Source organism: Lissotriton vulgaris, chromosome 1_2, assembly GCF_964263255.1.
Source record: "Lissotriton vulgaris chromosome 1_2, aLisVul1.2, whole genome shotgun sequence".
NCBI classification, from domain to species: Eukaryota; Metazoa; Chordata; class Amphibia; order Caudata; family Salamandridae; genus Lissotriton; species Lissotriton vulgaris.
This window is the reverse complement of record NC_141686.1, coordinates 322072930-322092151: the sequence shown is the minus strand read 5'-3', so window position 1 is coordinate 322092151 and position 19222 is coordinate 322072930. Positions and strand designations below refer to the sequence as shown.

General features: G+C 46.3%; 1 protein-coding gene across 1 annotated transcript; it reads right to left on the bottom strand.

Annotated features, from left to right (window-relative positions):
- Window positions 1-221: 221 nt before the first annotated feature.
- Window positions 222-18233, bottom strand: CLP1 (cleavage factor polyribonucleotide kinase subunit 1). The gene is made up of 3 exons (XM_086953376.1): window positions 17993-18233; window positions 12754-13371; window positions 222-2151 (listed from the first exon to the last, which is right to left on the bottom strand). The coding sequence occupies exons 2-3, from the start codon at window positions 13360-13362 to the stop codon at window positions 1480-1482; spliced, it is 1281 nt and encodes a 426-aa protein (XP_086809502.1). The 5' UTR covers window positions 13363-13371; window positions 17993-18233; the 3' UTR covers window positions 222-1479.
- Between the last annotated feature and the right edge of the window lie 989 nt (window positions 18234-19222).

Genomic DNA, 19222 nt, shown 5'->3' with positions numbered 1-19222 from the left:
GGTAATCAAATGGGTCCAACAAAAACACATGTCCATGACTCAACAAACACAGAGCCCTCTCATTTCAGGTACTAACACAGTGGCGGGGAAAAAATCCCCAAAAATACCTGCCAAATGTTCAGTACCCAAAAACTAGATGGCAGAGGTATGCTAAGCATGTACACCTACCGCCACACATTCTACGGATATATATAAACACACACACAGTAATAGTCACAGAGTAAAGAATTGGAAAATGTATTTAAAATGTATAAAAACATACTAATCTCATAGAATATGATGGCTCAGCTGCTTGCGGAGATCAAAAGTAGAGGGAAGGACAGAGGCATTAAGGGGCAGATGTTCTAAGCTTTTTTTGTAGTTGTAAACCCGGAGATACAAAAAAAATCACAAGGCTTGTGACTGCAAAAGGGTCATTTCTAATGTACAAAGCACATTTTGAGTTGTGCAAGATTTTCAGATTCGTAAAATGCGTTCTGCAACCCATAGCAAATCGCAATTCTGAAAGGGCATTAAAGGGGCATTTCTTCAAATTGTTATTCAGTATTGAATGTATTTATACCTTGAAACTATCAATTCAGTCACAAATTACTGACCAGTAACCACTGCCTCAAACAAAGTGGTAACTGATTCACAAAAGGGGAAGAAGACTAGCTGGAACCACTGCCTTTGGAATTTGGTGGTAGACTTGGCGAAGTAAGCAGTGTCTGCTCTCTCTGAAGTTTTCCAAAACTGTTTTTAGCAGCACCAGTTTATTTAAGGAACATGGACTGCTTTAGTTTTATAATACAATTTTCAGGATGGTGGTCTGCTGACTCTTTAAGGCCACCAAGCTGTGATTGGAGCCAAATACGGGGGATTTACGGATTGCAAATTGCCAAATGAATATTTATGAGGCAGGTTGTTTTGCTGCCTCTTGTGATGCGTTTATTTGTGAACAGACCTACTACTGCATAGGTCGTTTCACAAAATACGATTCCATTCCCAAAAATGTGTTCCACAAATTTGAACCACTTTTTGCGAAATGAATAATAGTGCATCTGGCCCCCATCCTCAGATATTGCTCTGAAGCACACAGCTGATTCTATACAACAGTGGCCATATGGTTTCCAGTTTTGGAGCCAAGCAACCAAGAAGATAATAGAAAAATAACACTGGAGTTCAAGGCTATTACTCTAAGGAGCAAAAAAGGAAGCAGCTTCCTTTCACAAATAAGTCTAAAAATACTTTTTGATCAAACCTTTAAAAAAAATGCAATTTAGCCTTAATAGTCAACCCAACACCGACTAGGACACAGCAAAAGATACTTTGAGGTCAATGAAATCCCCCAAATTATGCTATGGCAGATTGGTAGAAAGTCCTTTAGGCAATATTGTGGTTCAACATATATGTGCCATGAAGGCTCTGAAGCTCTGTTTGCTTAGTCTCTTGAGTAATCGCTTTCATCCATTTGCCATTCTGTACTCAAGCTGCTGAGGCCTATTTCAGATCCATAAAACGGATGTCCATGATGAGGAGGATACCCTTTGGCAGCGGGCGAGGGGCAGGTGACAGCACGGTGAAGACTTGTCGCTCAAGGTCCACGCTAGACACCACAATAAAACCAGCCACACTAGTCTCGGCTATGTTCTCATCTGTACTATCAGCAGTACTGACACTCAGTAAATGGTGCACCATGTCTCGACCTGGGGTGACAGGAACCAGTTTCAGTTGATTATCCTCCTGCGACATGCCCAGCGGCAGGCACGAGTCCGGGATGGTAGGAGCTCCCACCTTATATATCTTGACATCTGAAAAGCGTACATCATAAGCATGGGGATAGAAGCTGCCACGATACCCATAGAAATATTCACGGATGCGCTCATCCCTGCACTCCCGACGGAAGTCTTTGGAACGTTCCACCACTCCACCTGATTTAGGGAGGAGCACAGTTCGCACAAAGTGGGGCAGGTCCCTCTTGAGCTCATTGTAGATGCGTTCCTGATCCAGTACTACAACAACATCCACCTCAAAGGCAGAAGCAGCATGTACCAGGGCATGATATCCAGAGCCCTTCACCCACCCACAGGTGTTCATAATACAGCCGCTAATGGAGGCCCGACGATTCACCTCGCAGCGTTGATTGAAGACTTCTGCCAGCCGCGACGTGAGCTAGGGAGCAAGAACATAAAAAGAAGTTTGAGTTATACAGATACAGGAAAAACAGGTGAAATCAATAAGATAAACTGTGCAAAGGAGAGAAACAGAGTAAGAAAGAACCATAAATGGAGATGGCAACAAAAATGGAGAAAACCTGAACTGCGAAAGACAAATAGTAATATAATGACAGTCAAAGACGGGAAAAACCAGAAGACCAATCGAAAATATGATTAAGAAAATCTAAGAAGGTAAGGAATGGGGAAAACAGGAATAGAGTAGATAAAGAGAAATGGGAGAAATTGAGAAAGCTGTACATAGTGATAAAGAGCAAGAGAAGTGAGAAAGTTAGGAAAAGCTAGCAGGGGGAGCATAATGTTGAAATATAATGAAGTTTAGGACCAGATACAGATGCGCCATCACTGGCAAGCACCACAAACTTGAAGGTCAGAGGATATTATCCCAACAGGGTCAACTCTGCCTTTCATCCTTCTGCACTCACATAATTGAGTGCAGAATATGAAATAACATTGTGTGCTATCGAGTAAAACATTTTGATGCATAAATGATGCATCTTGATATGGGTTTTTTCCGACAGCTTTTTTCTTCCTGTTGTCCATGTATCCTAGGAGGATCTGGTCTTCAGTCCCCAAGTCCGAGCAGTCTGCATACCACAACCCTCCCCACTAATCCAGCCAAATGAAGCTCACTTCGGCCCAGTCTATGCGAATCTTGCTCAGAACCAGAAGAATCAAGGGTATGAAAGGAAACAGCTAGTGATGATAAATGTTTCACCTCAACCGAAACATGTCCCTCAGGGCTCCTTGCAACGGATTTTGGAAGGACCGTTCAACAATGTGTGTTGCTGTGTATGCCAAAAAAAGTCCACCAGAGCATGCCCCACTGGTCAAAGATGATCTGAACTAACTCAGAGTGGAGAAACAACTTGTTATCAGCAAGATGACGACAACTGTGGCACCAGGTCTGGTATACAGAAAGCGTGCCAGATGTTTGCAACCAGCCTCTCTGCACTGGTGCGCCCAAGACCAGAGTTGTGGGCTTCGTGACAGAGAGCCTGTGACACTACTCCTCCCTGTTTGTTGATATACCACATCGCAATCATATTGTCTGTTTAGATCAGGGCTGAATGGCCATGAAGGGAGGGAAAGAAGGCCTTGTGGACAATCGAATTGCACGCAGGTGTGCAGGAACTGCTGTATGGAGCCCACACTCCTCAGATCTCCACATGAGAGACACACCCTAGGGTGGAGGCATCAGTACCCATTGTGGCAACAACTAGAAGGAGCTAGAAGGACATCCCTGCCAGCAGGTGCTCCTCTGTACGCCACCAGGCTAGATATGCAGCATTGTTAAAGGAGAACAGGATGTTGTTCGACAGATTTCCGCTCAAGCTGGAACCCCTGTGTGCGGAGACACCACTGGAGAGCTTTAATGCTCAAGCGTGCATGCAAGAACAGGAGTCTTCAAGAAGCCAGCGACGTACGGCCTCAGGACCCGAAATTGAGCCATTCCCTGATATAATTGAATTAAGGTTTGAATGTCTCAAATCCATTCTGTAAGTGGAAGGCTCGAAGGGATGCTTTATCCAGTAGAGCCCCCTATAAACAGGAGGTACATAAAGGGCTCCAGGTGATATTTGGGTATATCTATTCAAATACCGATTGAACAGCACGGCTACAGTTGAGGGAGTGCACAGTTGCCATGCTTGTTTTGATCCACTCTAGCACAGAATCAGCCTTTTCCCCACATATGTCGGAGCCACCAAACATCAACTCCTCCCATTCTGATTCTATAGCCAGAGTTAAAAGAATTGTCCAAGCAAGATGGTGCCCACTACGGTAAGTGCTGCTAAACTACTAGACAGTGCCAGGTCCTGGGAGACACAGCATGAAAAAAATTGCAAGCGCAAGCCACATGCATTGGGATTTTCATCTGGCAGCAGCACGTTCTTTTTTCACTGCTGTGTCAGGCCAAATAAAATCTCAAATCACAGTACTCACTGGTGCTTCTGCTTCTTTCTGGGGAGACCGGGGGGCATTGGGGAGGTTATGAGGGGGGGTGCCAGGATCAAAGTGATCGCCTTTGTGGTTAAGGAAATAAGGAACAGGGTAAACAAGATGGAAGAAACGTTCTTTGGTGTAAAGGAGACAATACAAACATATATTAAGCAAGATATTGGAGTTATAAAGAATTAGGTCAAAGAGAATTTTCTGGCATTATAATTCTCAATTGTGGACAATAGCAAGAGGACCTTGACATTTGAACGAAGCAGCACATTTTGATTCTGATGAAAATAAATCCTCTTGTTATTAAACTATACTATGACACACCATTTTGACAACAAGTCCCCCATCCCATTAGAGAAGTTTATGCGACTATAGTTTGGATGGGAATGCCCAATGGGAGGGGAACACCACACTACAGGTGGTTTAATGGTCACCACCAAAGGAAGGACTGGGTCGCCGCAGGGGATTGTCATGTTTTTTTCTCCATTTGACCAGGTACTGGTACCACTGGTCTTCTAAGCACTGTTTAAGGGATCTCATTTGGAATGGAGCATTCAGAACAAGATGCAAAAAATGCATGAGGCTCGGGGGCATGGCTTGCTGCCAAGCAAAATGGCCGCAGTCTGACGGAGCTCCGAGGGTGAGACCTTCTCCCCTTTAATCTGCTCAATAATCCGAACACTACCATAAACCCAGAAGTCATCTAATTAAAGCTGAATATAAGCGACGCAGATTGGGCTGACTCTGGTGTTTTTCCGGCGAGCACAACGCGGGTGGAGCTGTGCATCGAGGGGCGGCCTAGACAGGCGGATGACGCAGCAGATTAAAGTTTGGCTGCTGTCCCGGGCCCTGTACTAGCAGCCGGACACCACGGCTGAGGAGGGGCCGCCGCCGGAGGTCTGACGCAGAGTGAGCGCCCAATGTTCGCAGTGGATAACCGACTCAATCTCTGTAGCCGACAGTACAAGGTGCCAGAGGTGCAAGGTGAATGATTGAACCAGTGCGGCGAGGGGTGGCCTCTACATACCGCGGAAGCAGCCGCCTGGAGTTTGGTGTCTTGTCCGGGGGTGAGCTCGCAGCTGATAACTACAGCTGGAGGAGTAACGGTGGTTAGGATCGGTTGAAGTGCGAGAGCCTGCTGTCTGCATTGGCACATAGGGCTTCTCCCTGCCAGGGGCTGTGGTGCGGGGGCGCCCTGCTGACGTGCACAGACTGTGTGTGGCTGCCGCAGTACTCGGCTCTCAAGGACGTAGGGTGGCGGAGCCAATCGGCTCCGCAGTGAGCCCCGGTAGGAACCTTTGGGGACGGTGCGATGTGTGCTGAGCGGAGCCAGAGTATGAATGTCTGTGAGACCCCACGGGGTGAAACATCGGAGGGAACGGCATTAACTGAGACACCTGTGGACAGTGTAGCAACTGGGCCCCGAGTAGATTCCGCAAGAAGACTGCCAGCGATAGGGGTGTGGCATCTGAATTTTACTGCGGGCCATAGTGGTCAGAAGAGCTTAATATCGTGCATGGGATCCGGCATAGGCTCTGCCGAGAGTATTACAGTGGTACCTTTTGAAGTCAGAAGAGATCCTCCCCAGGACTGAGTACGTGGAGATGTCTGCTGCGACGGAGTGGGCGAAGGGGCCTCAAAGAAAGTCGCAGTGACTGATATATGGAGGACACTACTGGTTGCAGTCCTAAGAGGTGAGCCAGGGACCAGCCTATGACGGCCCCTTGATTAACACACTAAAACAACTAACGTTGAGTGGTGCCGAAAGGGGAGCACAAAACTAACGGACAATGAGCAGTGAAGGGTCACGCACGAATCAACAAGGTAAATTGGATAAGTATGCGTACAACAAAGACTTTCCCCCACTGACGGACCGCAAAGGACCCACAGCCAAAGCCACGGATGATGCCCTATAACCCAAAGTGACACTAGAAGATATTATGGCTGCCCTCAGCAATGTACAGTCAACGGTAGGGTCTATCTCAGCAGACGTGTCCTTTCTCAGGGCGGACTGATAAAAACTAGGTTGCAACCCAGAGGTCTGTCCACCTTCTTCTCGGTGGAGCGTGCACATAGGGTACCCGGGGGCAGGCCTAAGTCTGGGGCCCCCCCTCGACCAGTTCTAGCAGGCATATTTAACTTTCGTGACAGGGACGCAATTTTACAAATGGCAAGAGTAGCACCACCAATGAGGGTGCAGAATTCTGTAGTGTCCTTCTTCCCAGATTACACAACAGCGGTGGCAGCTGGTCGCAGAAGCTACCATGAGGTCAAGAAGAAACTAAGAGCCTGTGAACTGCCGTACTCAATGCTATTCCAAGCGAAACTCTGTATAATTGCGGATGAAAAGCCATGGTTTTTTTAGACGACGGAGCAAGCGCACGACTGGCTTGAGGGATGGCGTCGGGTGGAACCCACAGGGCGGAGAGATAGACGACGCCAACGTCCCGGGAGGGAAGCCAATCTGGAAGACCAGGAGCAACGGGTGGAAGAAGACGGACAGCCGCAAGAAGAGGACGCAGAGTGAATGCAAAAGTGACACTTCTGACCCGCTGTTAGACACTGTGTATAACCGCCCACCTGAACTCGCATCGGCTAATGGCTGGAAATGGATATGTCCGCAATTATGGACTTTGGGGCAGGGGATGAGCGTGGTCTTCCTCGGACTTCCCGCTCCCATACACGCAAATAATGTTTTCAGGGTTGAGTGTTAAGCACTCTGCTGAGTTGGGGTGGCGGGCAGTTCTGAGTCCACAAGGCAGGGAGGGGGGGGTAGAAGGGATGGGAAGGTTGTAATGTTCTTTTCCGCGATTTTTAAAAAATGTTTGGATATGGTACACGGTTGGGCAGTACAGGCACACACTATGGCACACACGATTTACGCCTACGAATCCGTAATCCGCAATCCGCTTTTTGAGCCTTATTGAATATGGCACTGAACAATACCACAACTAATATAGTGGACGAAGGCCCCCCGGGGCTGGTACCACCCCTCTACCTGCTTACGTGGAATGTCCAGGGCCTAGGTGACAAATTAAGACGGGGCCTAGTACTACACTATATCAGGAGGGGAACACCTACAGACGTGTTACTGCAAGATACACACCTTACTGGGACTACCAGTAAAGCGATGGATAGATGGGGTTACAAGATGGTGGCACACTCCAAGTACTCTTCTGGGTCTAGAAGCGAAGGTATAATGGTTAAAAAACAGTTCCCATTAATAATGCACAAAGTCAAAACTGATGGAGCTGACGGTTTGCAGCTATCGTCGCTCAGTGCGAGGGGCGACCCCTTAATATTGTATCAGTCTATGTCTCCTGGCACTGCATGCGGTGGTGCTCCCAGATCTCAGTGAATTCCTGCTACACTTGCCGGAGGGGGAATTGCTCATCGGCGGGGGAGTGTCTCGTCTTGGGAGTTTTATGGACCCACTGGGGCTTACGGATATATGGAGGCGGTACCACCCAACAGCGCGGCAATATACGTACCACTCTGGGGTGCACAATCGTTTGACAAGAATAGATTATTTCTTGGGGTCGACGGCATCCTTAATAAGATAGATAGTGTAGAAATTAGACCTAGAGGAATCTGACATATACTCATCACCACCAGACACGACGACGCATCTATCTGATATATCCCGGATATTTACAGGTTCCCAAGATTAGGAGGGCAATCACTAAGACGTCAGACCACTATTTTCAAGAAAACGCAACATCAGTTGACTCTCCGACCATCTTATGGGAGGCATATAAAACGGTACTCAGGGGCCAAGCTATAGCATCATCACATCGCATAAGAGGGAGAAGCAGTTAGAGTTACACGTCTTAGAGCTAGAACTACACACTGTGGAAAGCCAGCATGCTGAAGACCCAACTCATGACACGACCCATAGCCTACATCTTAGACAGCAGCAATACAGGAACCATCTAATGGACTTACCAAACAAAGGATAGTGGCCACACGACAAGGTATACGATGCAGGTGATAAAGCCGGGAAATTGCTGGCATGGTTGGACAGAAGGGACCGGGGTAGCAGATGGATAGCGCATCTCTACTCAGAGGACGGGCAGACAATAACGGACCCACGGACGATAGTAAACACATTAGCGCAACACTTTCAGGCGGTTTATGCGTCTACCTCTGGGATGACACTAGAGGAGGCACCGACTTATGTGCAGGACATTAATATACCTAAACTCGCCCCGGAGGTGGCGTGAACGGCATACACATCGAACTTTATAAAAAGACGGCGGGGCCATCGCACCATACCTTCTAAACCACCATTGGCATCACCGGCCTTGCACTCGACTGGTTGACGTCTTTTTTTAGATAATAGGACGCAACAGGTCTGGATGCCTCCATTTGCTTCCACACCAAAGAAACTCTCTACTGGGGCTCCTCAAGGGTCTACTCTGAGCCCCTTGCTTTTTAATGTTTACCTAACCCCTTTGGTTTATCTAGCAGAACAGTTAGGGGCTAAAATTATGGCCTACGCCGACGATACCCAACTTTTGTTCACCTGGCCTAAGGACAATTTGGATACGTCGGCGGTCCAACTCTGCCTCTCATCGGTCTTCCGCTGGTTAGCACTTGCCCAGCTCAAGTGCAACGAAGGCAAGTCTGAGGTTCTCTTTTATGGCTCTTTTCCCGATAACTTCAGCGATCTCCTATGGCCCAGCGATCTGCCCTGTCCAAAATCCATTGGTGGCCCAGCAAAAAACCTGGGAGTTTGGTTTGGGAACGACCTTAAGTTTGAGGACCACATCAAAAAACTCACGGGGGTTTGTTTTTCTACTCTTAAAGCCCTACGTAGGTTCTTTCCCCTCCTCCCGAGAGAGGCTAAAGAGACGGTCTTGCGTGCTCTAATACTTTCCAGGTTGGATTACGCGAACGGTCTGTTCAGCGGCCTACCTGCCTATTTGATTCAACGTCTCCAGGTTATACAAAATGCGGCTGCAAGGCTCGTGTTTAATCTACCCAAGAGATCCAGTGTCCGTCCCTTCCTCCGCAGCCTCCATTGACTTCCAGTTGCCCACAGGATTAGGTTTAAAACTCTTGTCCTCTCTTTTCGTGCTGTCCATCAGACTGGCCCTGTCTACCTGAGAAAAAGGTTCACCCTGTACATCCCTAATCGATCCCTCCGGTCGGCTAACCAGTGCCAAATGACCGTGCCCAGATTTAAGTACTCCCGACTAGGCGGTCAGTCCATCTCGGTCTGGGCCGCGAGGGCCTGGAATGCTCTCCCCCTCCATCTCAGGACTGCTCCGACCATCTTGGCCTTTAAAAAGGGGCTGAAAACTCACCTGTTTAACATCAGTCTGTAAACTACTATCTTTTTTCTTTTGTCCTCTGAATCAGCCTCACCTTCTCGCGCCAGGATACTATTTTTTAGTAATAGAGCGCGCTACAAAAGCCTTTATATCATATCACATGTACACTGATAGTCTGAAAAAGGGCTAACTCCCGTTGGATCAGCGCACGGCCACCATAGTGGCTATACCAAAACCCGCGAAACCAGCTGATCAGTGTACCTCTTATCGCCCTATATCTTTAATTAATGCAGAGGCTAAAATCCTTGCAAAGTTATTGGCGACTAGGTTGACACCCCACTTAACGACACTGATACACCCAGATCAGTCTGGCTTTATGCCCGGCAGAAATACTGCCCTCTATCTGAGGCAATTACACGGAGTGCTCGCACGGGCGGCCTACTTGCAGGAAACGGCTGTGGTATTGTCACTGGATGCGCGAATGGCGTTTGATATGGTCGAATGGCCCTTTTTATTCGCAGTGCTCCGTCATCTTGGTTTTGGCCCAAACTTTTGTGCGTGGGTCCGGCTCTTGTATACCAAACCAATGGCCCATGTTAGGGCCAATGGTCACATTTCTGACGATTTCCCCCTGACGCACGGCATGCGTCAGGGTTGCCCACTGTCGCCGCTACTTTTTGCCCTTGTACTGGACCCACTGGCGGCGTGGATACGGTGGGAGCCAATGATACGGGGACTCAGATGGACAGAGAGCTGGGAGGATCGAATCTCCCTATACGCAGATGATGTTTTGCTGTATCTGACCTCCCCTAGGCGGTCCATACTGTCTCTTCTTAATATATGTACGCTTTTCGGGAGAGCGCCTGGCTATACCATAAACTGGTCAAAATCGGTAATGTATGTACTTTACGGTCCGCCGCCACAACTTCCTGCAGATTGCCCACTCAGAGTTTCAGAGGGAGCATTTAAATATCTGGGCATACACATTACTACGGACTCGGCGGATTTCTTTAAAAGAAATTTGCAACCGCCTCGGGACCGTCTCAAGAGGGATGTGAGTCATTGGGAAACCAGACCGCTGACCTTGCTAGGAAAGGCAGCGCTCTTTAAGATGATGGCCTTACCCCGATTTCTATATGCATTGGAGAACACGCCATATCCGGTGTCTCCTAAATACTTTAGGGCTATTGAGGCACTGGTCTCTAGCCTTCTATGGGGTAATAAGCCGGCACGCATAGCGCAGTCCAAGTTAACGCGTGGGTGGTACGATGGAGGGATCGCACTTCCAAATATACAAATATATTATTGGGCGGCGCAACTGAAGGTAATCAATCAGTGGCTGCACGCTCCGCAGGATGACCCGGCATTCCAGGCGGCTAGGGTAATATTAGGCACGAGGGGTATGCTTTCGCCTCTCTGATAGAAAACTGACCCCAGCAATGATCGGACCTCTGAGACATACTGTGATCCTTTGGCACGCCGCTCAGGCCAAACTAGGATGGAGCGGGGTTCTGATCCAACTCACTCCATTGTGGGATACAAAACGTCTGGGTAGGCTTCGTAATACCAAAGGTTTTGACAAATTGGATGATATAGGCATACCCACAGTGGGCGACTTATGGCACAATGGTGAAATGGTTCCATTTGAGAGTCTTCAACAGGAGTATGGACTAGCGCCTGGGGAAAGGTTCAGATACATACAGATCAGACATGCCCTGATGACGGCGCTGCCATCTGGTACGGAAGTCCTGGAGGCTTCCCCCCTGGAAGATAGGCTACTGACAGAATGTATACAAAAGAAAGCCACTTCACTCACTTATCGTAAACTGGTAAATAATATGTCAGACCCAACGGGTGCCCTACGAGACAAATGGTCCCACGAAGTAGGCGACTTTGATGATTCTGAATGGCAAAAGGCGTTGGCCTCTCCACGGGAGGTGGGCATACCCTCAAGACTTAGGCTGGTGCAGCTTAGAATTCTACATCACTCATATTACACTAGGCACACCTTACATAAGATTGGTAAAGCAATGCACCCATTTTGTCCGCGAGGCTGTGGAGACGAGGGCACCTTTTTCCATACTATATGGGACTGCCCTAGAATAATGGAATACTGGCGGCAGGTGATGAGGACAATCTCACAATCAGAAGGGGTGTCGCTGGTACCGGAGCATAGACGGTGCATTTTAAACGTATGGGAACCTAATGATTTAACCCGTTCGGCTCAAAGCTGGGCTACGTTGGGTATCATGGTTGCTAAGCGAAACATTTCCCCAAAAATGGGGAGTGATGGAGGCTCCCACTCTTGCTGCATGGGGGAGAGACAGATACCGCCATGATCGCTGAGAAAACAGTGTTTATTAATTGGGGGTGCCCCAAAAAATGGAGTAAACTCTGGGGAATTGGAATAAATTTAGGGGTGACATTTGTGATCCACCACCCGAGCAAGAAGATGAGGACTCTGATTTGGAATAAAAGAGAGGAGGGACTGGACCTCCGATAGGACTCGAATTGTAATGGTGCAATAATACAGAGATATGTAGTTGTGATTTTGGGTGTGTTTAACTGTGCTGAAAAGGGGAATGATTTCAATATGACTTGTACCAAAACTGTTTGTTTAAGGCAGATGAAAACGGAAAATAAAAAATAAAAATAAAAAATGCAGGAGGCTCAGTAGACAGGCAATCTGTCTGGCTGTCAGGTGTGTTGTCCTCTGATGTTTGTAACAAACGAGGACAGACGGTAAACTCTCCTCTGAAAAATAAATTCTAAAATAAGTACCTAAAATGAATACAGAGTAAAACTGTAAAAGATGAAGAATAATGATGAGAGCGTGAGCTCAAGACAGAATGAAAAATGACAAACCAAAAGAGATAAAAAATGAAAGGGATGCTGATAGCAAGATAGAACAGAGAAAAGGAAGACTTGGCCCACAATATACAAGAAGAGAAAAATCTGGAAACCAAGAAGCAATAATCTTCGCACAAAGTGCTGCTTTAAGAGGTAAAATAGAAAACCGAAGCAAAGAAGGAAACTGAAAATATGGATCAGAAAAAGCATTGTTCTACGGAGACCTACCTCTCCATGTATCCAGATTAGATGTATTCAGAGCAGAACTTTGACAAGAAATTTGGAAACTTACTAGACACAGAGTTTTTGATGACAGCTCTGAAACAGGCTTCACTAGCGAATTTGGCGCAAGGAGGTGAACAGCTGGGAAACATTCATAACCGACAACTTCGAATGCAGACACATGCAACAAGAAGCCTAGAGTCAAGAAGCCCACACCCCTAGAAAGGACTATCTGTGCTCACCTTGTTGTACAGCTTGATGTTAGTACCAGGAGTGGTTGACCCAAAGTGGTAGACCAAAGGAGCCTGCACAGAATAACCTTCCTCTACATCAGCAGGGCGCTCAATGTACAATGCCCCCATGGTGCCTGGGATAGATACATTGCCTTGCCCCACATCCAGCTCCACAAATGTTGGCCTGCGTCCCACACGTACAGCATAGTTGAGAAGCAACCGGCAGATAGTGGACTTGCCCACATCAGTGGGGCCCACCACCATCACGCGGGGTCCGCGCTCATCCTCCTTCTCAGCCTGCCTACGCATTTGCTCCAGGGCTGTGTGTATATTGAGGTAGAGGAGCATGGGCGTGTCCTTGGAGACATAAGCCACTTCGGGTTCACCAGTCAGCAAGACAGTACAGCCGTGCCAGGTAAAAACTGCGACTTTGCAGCCAGCATCAAAGACAAAGCGTTTGTTTCGGGTGAGTTCAGTTCCATAGATCTCCGCCATTCCAGAGAGCAATTCCAGCTGCACAGACTGAGCTGAATCCACTTCAAAACGCAGTTCTGTTTCTTTCTCCAGCTCGAACTTCGAAGCTGGTGGCCCTTTCTCCTCACTTGGCTCCTCCGCCATGATGCTGCCCTATAAAATAAGAGGACATTAAATACAAAATGGAAAAGCTTCCTGGGAATTCAAAAACAAACATGTGTCTCAATCTAAAGAACCCATCAAACCGACTAGTACCACCATGTGAGGGTTTAAACCCCAGTTGGAAGGCATAAATGCAGTATTTGCTCAGCCTGCAATTCAACACAAAATCATATTGGGAAAACAAAACAGGAAAGTCATATACTGTAAATGCTTGTTATTGGTTTATGCAAGTAGGAAAAAATTATTTTGCAAAACTTTTGTAAAATTTCAAGTACCATTTCTTTGCAGCATCATTTAGTAAACTGTGTCGATGTATGCCAGTATATCCCCAAAAATATTCATGATGAAAAATCAGTGTAAACAGTTTCAATAAGATTATAGGGAAAATAAAAATAAGCAAGCACTGGCAAAGCCAATAGGTCTGAAATTGGTGGTCAGCCTTTTGGTTTTATCAATGAGTTACTAGATTTGGCATGTTTTTTGTAAAACCTTCTTGGTGTGGGAACTGCCAGGCCCTCACTATTATAACAAACATTGGCAAAAGCAAAAGGTTTTGGTCTCAGAAAGAACACATTGCCACAGTAGTACCCAGCACTGAACAAAACTACTTTGTGAGCCAATATGCTTCTTGTGAAAGAGCAGAATGCCGTCACTCACAGTGAAGCCAGCCGATAGAGAGAGAGACACAGAATTTTAATAAACACAAAAGGTCATGGTTAACGCCAGACATAATATGGGGCCCAATTATTAAAGTCTCAAAGGTGGTATATTCCCTAGCATTAAGTGCAGATATATGGCTTTCGTGAATTCTCAAACATTTACAAAAGTAGGCCAAGAAATAGTACTCCTAGTAAATATTTATGAACTGCATTTTAGCATGAACAAATATGCATGTGTAGATTTGCTTTTGCAAAAATCTGAGTATTTGCAAGTTTACTTTCCCTCCAACCACTTGTTTCCCAAACCTGGAAGAAGTTATAAGTCTGCCATTGGAAGGAGCAACTTTTCAACTTTTCTCAGCGTGGAAAAAGATTGGAGAAGAGCTGGTGAAAAACCTTAAAATATTAAAGTTGGTAGGTTTGCATAGACTCAAAAGGGTATTCCAACCTTGGAACAATTACCTTCACCACCTTCAGCCCCAGTATGTAGATCTGCGGAAATGTAGCAACATAAGGGAATTGCTAGTATTCAAACCCTACTATGGTAAGAGCCCTGGTATAATCAGAGGCTGTATCAGAGTTGTTAAATAATGAGATTGCTGCCATAATTTGTCGCTGCATTACATTGCACAAAAGGGACAAATGATTTTGTTACAGGACAAGTAGATTTAGGAACCAACAGGCTCCATGGACAAGTAAATATTTTATTAAATTCCTCATGACTGGTAGGTGCCCAGTACTTTCTGGATATCTTAAAAGTTTTAAAGCATATTAGACTCTACCCTAAGCAGTTCTCCTAGTAAGATTTGTTCTACAGAAATAGCTTTACATACATTCATATAATACATAGCCACATCCTGAACTGGATTGTGTTAGGTGTATGCCTTTGTACGGTGTCCATTGCCTGCATGGAATAGTTATACAAGTGCCTTTAGGAAATAGGGGACCCCTATATATGAAAACCACTAGTTATACATAGGGAAAGAATATCTAGTTTGAGAAAGGTCTATAACTAGTATACATAACATATAAACAAATAGTGATATTAGAACCCACTATATATAAATGATCATGGACCACTTTGTTGTACTTTTATTCAAAATTTATTATATTTATTTGATTTTATAAAGGGTATATACTTTTTGTTTAAAAATTGAGTTTTTTATAAAAGGTAGCTGATCAAAAATAATTTATCATTGAAAGTGCAAAACATACATATGACAAGACAATAAATTAAACATAAGGAAGATGAATGAACATGATGTAGGCAAAGCGGTAGATACACACTACGCGCGTTTCGACTCGTTAGCCTTCATCAGGTGACCCGTCTTTGACTAAAAAACAGCTGAAGATGAGTGAAAAGCTGGTCAGCAATTATAGCTAGTTTGTATGTTCAATCTCGTAGCCTTAGCATAATGGTAGGGAAAGTGCTGATATAGAATTGATATATAAGCGTGTAATTCCCTTTAATGTATTTTGATCACGACGTAAAAGATATAATTGATTCCGGAAGTGAATATGATGCTAATAATAAATCTCTTCAAGTATCTTGGCGTTGTGGATATAGGCTCTTAAGGATTGGGCATCTAGAGGAAAAGCCAGATCGATTTTCATGTGGGAATGATAGGATGATTTTTTAGGGGTTAAAGTGTCGGACACAAGACGCCGGGATCCTCTATCGACGATGTGTTGAAGAAGCCAGACGACCGACTTCACTTTAACCCCTAAAAAATCATCCTATCATTCCCACATGAAAATCGATCTGGCTTTTCCTCTAGATGCCCAATCCTTAAGAGCCTATATCCACAACGCCAAGATACTTGAAGAGATTTATTATTAGCATCATATTCACTTCCGGAATCAATGATATCTTTTACGTCGTGATCAAAATACATTAAAGGGAATTACACGCTTATATATCAATTCTATATCAGCACTTTCCCTACCATTATGCTAAGGCTACGAGATTGAACATACAAACTAGCTATAATTGCTGACCAGCTTATCACTCATCTTCAGCTGTTTTTTAGTCAAAGACAGGTCACCTGATGAAGGCTAACGAGTCGAAACGCGCGTAGTGTGTATCTACCGCTTTGCCTACATCATGTTCATTCATCTTCCTTATGTTTAATTTATTGTCTTGGCATATGTATGTTTTGCACTTTCAATGATAAATTATTTTTGATCAGCTACCTTTTATAAAAAACTCAATTTTTAAACAAAAAGTATATACCCTTTATAAAATCAAATAAATTTTGAATAAAAGTACAACAAAGTGGTCCATGATCATTTATATATAGTGGGTTCTAATATCACTATTTGTTTATATGTTATGTATACTAGTTATAGACCTTTCTCAAACTAGATAGTTATACAAGTGCTCCATAGTAGTCACTGTTGCTTTACTGACATAAGAGACAGTGCATTAGATATCATGAGTGCGCCTGGTGGCTACTGCATATCACTTTTTTGAAAGTGTTTTTATTGTTTTTCCAGCAACTGTAGCTAAGTGAAATGTATATCAATCATCATTGCTTAGCATAAGTTCAAGATACCTGGTGCTATACAATATCATAGTATTCACAGAAACTGCACTTGTGTGTTGTGGGCTTAGGCGGTCATGCTCACATTAATGAAGCGATATTAAGAAGAAAAAGTAAGATATGAACAATATAAATTCCAAAGTATGCAGTTGTTCCCCTTCGCCCATCTCCCTTTTTGTATCTCAAATGGGCCACCCCATTTCTCCAATTTCCACGTGCACTACAACTTTCTTGTAATGTACCCGCATTCATAGTGTCTTGGACTTCAAAGCTATCTACGAGTAGTGTTTGAATTTAGGTAGTCTGTGTCAATTGGGCCTTAGTGCTATCACAGTAGTCGAATATCAGATTTCTGTTCCTGTTTTTCCAGGTATGTATCCCAAAGGTCCAGTGGACGACACGTGGGATCTTCAGCTCTTTTAGCTGCAAGTGCTGCTATCTCGGTTCTGGTCCACTTGGCTAGTGCATATCATTTTAATCAAGAAAAATATTAAATAAATGTGACAGATCTAGTCAGCTTTCTGTTATTACTGAGGTTTGTGATCCAAGTATCTTTACACTGACATTCTTCTTAAAATTTTAAAGGCAACACTAATGGGCCGCTGGCAGCTTGATGGAAAGGGTTTATATGAAGGATGCCTAAGCAGGTCAATGCGTGTATCTCTACAGTAGCTCACTCTGATAGAAAGGTTTAAACAAGTCTAAGTGCAAAGTGTATATTCATGTGTCTAGCTTGCACTATTACCGGCAGGGCTGTGCAGAGCAAATCGTATATTTTAAAGAGAACATCAATCTCCATGTACTCCTCAGGCATACAGGAGTACGGAGCTGTGGGCCAAGTGCATTTTGAAAGGAGACATACATTCTAAACGTTGTGGTCAGTGCTTTACGGAAGACATATTGACCTTGTGTTTTAGATATCGATGGTAAACGCACTGACGGCCTAGTGCCAGTGCCCTCCCCACAGCGGGGCCTGCTGCCCCGAGGTCACACTGTGCCTTGTATTCTTGCAGGTCCGCGGAGCTAGATAGTGTTAGGGTAAAGCAGGAGTGGCATTAAGCGCGGGGGAGGTGGGGGGTTCCTTCCTATGCAGCGCAGGGTCACTTGCATCCCCACCGAGAGTCACCCACCTTGGTGACTAAATGAATTTTTGATACTCAACGTATTTCCGGTCCCAGTTACTTGGCAAACAGTGCATTCTGGGAGTTGTAGTCCTAGTGTACGCCACACGCACTAGCGGGACTCAGATGGATTAAAACACTGATTTGTAAAACGAAGACCCGGAAGAGCGGGCCAGAGCGAGTGCTGCAGCCCCACACCCGGGGGCACACGTGCTTCCGGTGCGCGCGCACGCACCCCACCCACTCCGGGGAGGCATTCGCGTGAGGTAGGTGCGTGGGGGGCTCTCACCTTTCGTCTAAGGCTCCCCTGAACCTGCCCGTCGCCTCCGCTCCGTTACCGGTCTCGGCGCCCGACCACTTCCGCCCCAGGCGCCCGTGACGTCAGAGCCGCGCGACGCCAACGCCGAGACGCCGCCTGATGAGAATGAGGCGTTACCTCCCTGGATTGAGGAGGCATGATTGGCCCGCTCTGTCACTGCTCGTGTTGGACGAAGCTTAGGCAGGCTCTGATTGGCCCACTTTTTGACCTCCCGTTCATCGTAGCTCGGGCAGGCGTTGGAACTGGAGGCAGGCTCTGATTGGCAGGAGGAGGCAGGCTCTGATTGGCCCACTCTTCCACCGCTCATGTTTAACTCAGCTCGGGCAGGCGTTGGAACAGGAGGCAGGCTCTGATTGGCCCACTCTTTCACCACTCATGTTTAACTCAGCTCGGCAGGCGTTGGAACAGGAGGCAGGCTCTGATTGGCCCACTCTTTCACCGCTCATGTTTAACTCAGCTCGGCAGGTGTTGGAACAGGAGGCAGGCTCTGATTGGCCCACTCTTTTTAGGTCTCGCCTGTCGATGCGCATGCGCATCGAGCAAGCGAGAGTATTGGGACTTATCCACTCTTTATCCCCAACTTGCAAGGAATCGTGGCGATTCCTTGCAGTGTCCGTGACTTTTAAGCTCAATGCGCATGCGCATTGAGCTTAAAAGCGCGTGCACATGCCCCCAGCCGCCTGCCTTGCCTACTCTCCCGCCCCCTCACTTCTTGATTGCACGGCCGCTAGGCCGTGCCTCCCCTACTCTCCTCCTCCTACTCTCCTCCCCCCTCCCCTTATCTGGCCTTCCCTCCGTCTGTTCCCTCTCCCCGCTCCGCCCCCTCCCCTGCCCGCCGTCTGTTCGAGACAAGACGAGAATGGCCGAGCCCTGGAACAAGGCGGCTCACAAACTCGGTGCAAGGCAGCGCACCGGGGATGTACTCGTCTCTGGGGAGAATGTGGACTTTAGCTCACTCCTATTGTCTCAAACCGTGCTGCAAGGCCTGGCAGCCTCTGGTTTCGAGCGACCGTCTCCCATTCAACTGGAAGCCATCCCACTGGGAAGATGCGGCTTGGGTAAGTGGGCCGCCATGCTTTTTAATTTTTTTTTATTTAAACAGTGTTGCGTGACTAGCCATCTAACGTCTTTAAGATTGCTGCGAACATGACAAAGCTACGAAATACTCCCAAACCAATATGGATGTCTGCATCCTCTCAT

What these genes read in the sequence shown, in the direction of transcription:
- CLP1 (XM_086953376.1), bottom strand. Translation starts at nt 13,362, where the DNA reads ATGGCGGAGGAGCCAAGTGAGGAGAAAGGGCCACCAGCTTCGAAGTTC. An exon ending in ACATCAAGCTGTACAACAAG is followed by an intron (nt 2,152 to 12,753) that starts GTGAGCACAGAT and finishes CTTGCTCCCTAG; the next exon opens with CTCACGTCGCGGCTGGCAGA.